The sequence below is a fragment of the Miscanthus floridulus genome, chromosome 8 (genome assembly GCF_019320115.1).
Source record: "Miscanthus floridulus cultivar M001 chromosome 8, ASM1932011v1, whole genome shotgun sequence".
In the NCBI taxonomy this organism is placed as follows: Eukaryota; Viridiplantae; Streptophyta; class Magnoliopsida; order Poales; family Poaceae; genus Miscanthus; species Miscanthus floridulus.
The window spans coordinates 200028820-200033529 of NC_089587.1; the positions used below are offsets into that span (position 1 = coordinate 200028820).

The following is a 4710-nucleotide window of genomic DNA, read 5'->3' on the forward strand; positions in this document are numbered from 1 at the left end:
AAACCGAAGGCTACATTGATTTAGCATTATATTGATAGACACCGCACAGTCATAGGATATGAGTGTGTATGTGAGAGAGAGGTGGCGATAGCTTTAAGCTAAGAAATTGATCCATGATAGCCGCATGGAGTTTGTACCGATACCGATGGATGAAATGAGGGTGTGTTGAGATAGGACCAATACAATCAAACAAAGAAATAAAACTATTAAAAATATTTTTCAAGTAAAAAAGTCTAAATGAAAAAGTTGAGATAGTTACTTGTGTATTTGCGTGGGCCACTTTTCTGTTAGTTATAAGAACAAAAGTTTGTTTAGGTGGGACAAGACTTTATATAGGGGAGACATTGTACATATGGAACAAATCATGCAATTTAGGTAGAACACAATATTTATATTTATACATAAGGATTTTTTATTTTTTTGCGGAATCACATAAGGAACAAAATTGTTGCACGCCTAGAACAGATCACACGATTCTGGCAGTGGGTTTCAATGTCCAGCAAACAAGCATGCCCTAAAGAACGAAAAATGGGCTGAAAGGACACCAACAATGTATTGTTTGAGTGAAGGAGAAATTAGCCCACAACTGATCCACATGGCTTTTACATTTGTTGGGGGGTACAGGGAGGGGGGCCATCGACACTGCCGAGAAGTGGCTAAACAGGCCAAATCTGAATTCTTCTTGGACCAGAAGAGAAAGTTGCCAGAATCTCTTGGCCCATCAAGATTACAGTCTCAAACTTTTAATATTTTTTTGCATTTGTAACTTGTATCGAATTTATATATATATATGCGGCTGTGCCCTTCTTATTTAGACCCTCTTTGGTAGGACTTTGGCTTCTCTAAAAATCGTGAAGCCAGAAAAAGCATATTTTTAGGGCTTCGGTTTCTAGGCTAAAACGGCTTCAACTTTTTCATATTTAATTTGGTTTTGACTTGACAAGCCGTTTTAATATGGACATGTTTGACAAGTCTTTTGATTAAATCGCTGAAAAAGCCCCGACAAAAACCCTACCAAAGAGGACCTTAGACTTTAGGGAGCAAGACTGTTGGAGCTTGTCACCTGTTGCCCCGTGCCGTGCGGATTACTCCGGGCTCCGGCGTTGTAGCGACAATGGTTTGGTTTGAGAACGTGGCTTATAAACTTTTGCACCGACGGTTACGGTTACTTTCCATACGGCCAGTGCTTAAATTGCAGATCAAGCAAGTTGATGGATAAAGATTCGTGAGTGCTAGTTTGTTTGTGAGTGCGAAACTTTAGGCTTTTCAGCATGCTGCTCAGAGCACATGAGATGAGAGAGGCGGTACCGAAGTTTTAAGGAAGTGTCTGCTGACAGATATGCCCTGTTCGCTTAGCTGATAAGTCATGGCTGAAAGTACTATTGGCTGATTTATTGTGAGAGAAAAATATTGTTCGTTGGCTGAAAAAGTACTGCTTATCAGCCAAACGAATAGGGCGTTTCCATTAAATATTTGTGAAATCCTTATCCCTCAGCGACTGGTCAGATCCGGGATCAGACTGACCGAGAGCTCGTGCCGGAGCTACCGGCGTAGTGGCTCGTCGGCGCTTTTAGTACTTGCTTTGTTCCCTCCTGCTGTTTCAGATATGCATACGTATGATGTATCATCTCATCATCGCCTACCTGTTTCTTCAGTGCAGAAGTTTTGTACTCCACCATGAGCCAGGCCGAATCCCATCCCCATCCAGCTCCGATCCCTCTGAATCCTTTATCACGCAGCGAGCTAACGGATTTCATCATCATTCCTTTACAAGCTCATGGACTAAATAATGGGTTGCGGCGAACTAGTTTCATTATTCAGAGTGTGTGATTGCATTTTCAGCTATTTTTTTTACTGGTGTGAGATGTGTCTTTGACAGAGGACGAGTCATGCGGTGACTTTGACATTCCTAATATCTTATTGACTAGTCTCTCCAAGGTGCCCTATGTTTTCAAGAAAACAAATGATGAATTGCGGCACGCTGCCATCACCTTTTCTGTCCTTCATCCTGTAATCTGCGAGCCATGGTGTGGCGATCGTGAGGCAATGCGCGTGCACCGGCATTAGGTCCCCGTCCCCCCTAGTGAGTGGCGCTGCTGTAATGCAACAACGTGCACAAGAAAAATTGAAACTTGCGCGCGGCCGGGGAAGGGGAAAGCACCACGAGAAACAGAGAGTACGCAGTGCCGTCGTTTTGCTTGCCTCTGTGCACGATCCGTGTCAAAATGCTTTGGTTTGTAAACCTATGTACACAACTGCTATGATTCTCCGGCCACCGGGTCTTATGCTCTTATTCCCTTGTATACAGCCGTGGATGTGAAGCTGTGATCGAGCTCCTCCGATCCACGGAAAATAATAATCAAGGCCTTCAAATAATATATCTAGTAATAATGAAATGGTGTCGCCCGCCAGGCTAAATCTTATCGAGTTCGTCGTGTCTGATCTGCCGTCCTGGTTTGGAGATAGATCGTCGAGGTTTTTCATGGTTATCGATCAAGCCTTATTGCTCGTCTTGTTTTCCGGTGATTCCTCGTCGGTGTCCGGCTCGTTCAACGGGTGCACTTTGATCGTCATCTCGGTCTCTCCCTTCTTGTCGTCATCATCATCGTCGTCGTCGACCTGCTTGAAGCTCGCAAGTGTCGCCAGCTCGTCGACGGCGTCCACGACGCCCTCGACCCTCGCCGATATCTCCACCAGCAGCGACGCCACGGTGAAGACGGGCATGGTGTCCATCAGGGACGTCGTCTCTGCCGCCTGCAGCTTCACGGCCAGAACGGTCGACGGCAGCGTCCGCATGTCGCCCTGCAGCTCCTGCACGGCCGTGTTCATGTCCGTCACCGCGAAGTCCAGGGCCCCGGAGGAGGACGTGGTCATGGTGGCGACGGAGCGCGACGCCTCCCTGAGCACCCGCGCGCACCACGCGCCCACCCGGGTGCACACGTCGCGGAGGAGGCGCTTCACGTGCGGGGGCGCCTGGACCTCGGCGCCCGCGCAGCTGCTCAGGGCCTCCACGCAGTAGGCGCACGCGCGCATCGCGGCGCCCACCTTGGCGTACTGCCCGTAGGGGTGGCGGAAGCCGAACCGGCCGTGCGCGGGCTCCCACCGCGCCAGGTTGGCATGCGAGTCCTCGGACGCCTTGGAGTTGAGCACGCACTTGTACCCGTCCGACGACTTGGACTGCCGCGCGGCCGCCTCCTCCGCCTCCGCGAAGTAGTCCTCGACGCAGGCCTCCACGGCGTCCGCGAGCTTGTCCATGTTCCGCGTGGTGAGGAGGTGCAGCTCCGCGCCGGACCACACGGGGCAGATGAGCAGGTTGACGGCGAGGCACATGAAGATGCCGATGCCGATGGTGGACACCCGCTGCTGCGCCAGCGCCGCGAGCTGGTCGACGCGGTACCCAGACACGGCCACCAGGCTGTACGTCAGGATGAAGATGGTCACGCCGTAGTCGAACCGCGCTTTCACCGTCGGGATGAACCGCGAGAAGGTGGCTGCCGCAGCTGCATGCACATTCACTTTTGGTGTCAGTGCTGCATGCTGTGATTTTATACAGATGAGAGAGCGGGGCTTGTCGATCGTTGTCGGTTAAGAGATTACTATCACACAAAGCAATGACAAATGCAAAATACGTACCCAGCAGAAAGAGGGAGCCAGTGACGATGACCGGCTCGAGCTCGCCGGATCTGTCCGCCACCCAGTGCACGCCGAGCGCGAGAACGCCGGCGCTCGCCGTCGCAACGACCCGGTTGAAACACTTGTACACGCTGCCACCTGCCCATGCAAAGACCAGCTGGTCAAGACAATATCCACGCACGCATGCACGCATATGTATGGCAGCTCATCTGCGTGCACTGACTCTGCCAAGCAAAGCCGGTCGACTCACCGACAGTGTACTCGAAGACAACGACGACCGTCATGATGGCCCACATGGCAGCCCCACCAACGCCGTCGTACAGGGGCCTGGTGTAGAAGAACACGGAGACGAGCGCGAGCGCCAGGCCGACCTTGAGCCCGTGCACCGCCTTCCGGGGATCATCTGCCGCGATCCTCCACACCTTACTCGCGAACCGGGCGACCCTGCTCCACGCCTTGGCCAAGCAGGCCAGCAGCCACGCCCACGCCCTCGCGGCAGGGCCGCCGGCCTCGTGCTCCATGGTCACCGACGCGCCCTCCGGCACGGTCACCCGCCATTCCAGACCACTCTGCGCTTCCCTCGCAGCGGCGTCCATGCTGACCGGTACACGAGCGCGGCTGCCAAGACCGGTTGGGTCCCTATTGTAAGCGTGTGAGAACGCAGCGACAGAATGTGACCCCTGCAGTGTATTTGGTGCTGTGGCTGACTGCTGTGAGTGAGGTTGACCTCTCTCTCTGTGTGTCTGTTGGATGCTCTTGTTGCTTGTTTGTCTCACTTGCTCCTTCCAACAGAGGAAAGGAATGAGAGAAAATGCTAGGCTTTCTTGATCTCCTTGTCATGGAATGTTGTGAGAGCCGGAGACTGATATATATAGCAAACTTGGGGGGTATTGGACTTCGACGTAGGGCACAAAAAGCAGAGATTAGGGAAGACCAACCCGGCGCACAAAAGCTGCACTGCACGCAGGCCGACGACTATGTGCAACAGCCATACATGCATTTTGGAAAGCGGATTGGCCACAGAAAAATGCGCGCGAGTGGATGGGCAATAGGATTGCTAGTGTGGTAGTACGTTCA

At 52.1% G+C, this 4710-nt stretch overlaps 1 protein-coding gene across 1 annotated transcript; it reads right to left on the reverse strand.

Moving 5' to 3' along the window:
• Nucleotides 1-2225: 2225 nt before the first annotated feature.
• Nucleotides 2226-4453, reverse strand: LOC136474555 (aluminum-activated malate transporter 10-like). Its single transcript, XM_066472124.1, has 3 exons — nt 3884-4453; nt 3634-3771; nt 2226-3500 (listed from the first exon to the last, which is right to left on the reverse strand). Exons 1-3 carry the CDS (start codon nt 4227-4229, stop codon nt 2494-2496), a joined length of 1491 nt encoding a protein of 496 aa, XP_066328221.1. The 5' UTR covers nt 4230-4453; the 3' UTR covers nt 2226-2493.
• Between the last annotated feature and the right edge of the window lie 257 nt (nt 4454-4710).

Coding starts and splice junctions, on each gene's coding strand:
- LOC136474555 (XM_066472124.1), bottom strand. CDS start 4,229: ATGGACGCCGCTGCGAGGGAAGCGCAGAGTGGTCTGGAATGGCGGGTG. Junction 3,772..3,883: donor TGTCTTCGAGTACACTGTCG/GTGAGTCGACCG, acceptor TTGCATGGGCAG/GTGGCAGCGTGTACAAGTGT. Junction 3,501..3,633: donor TGGCTCCCTCTTTCTGCTGG/GTACGTATTTTG, acceptor ATGTGCATGCAG/CTGCGGCAGCCACCTTCTCG.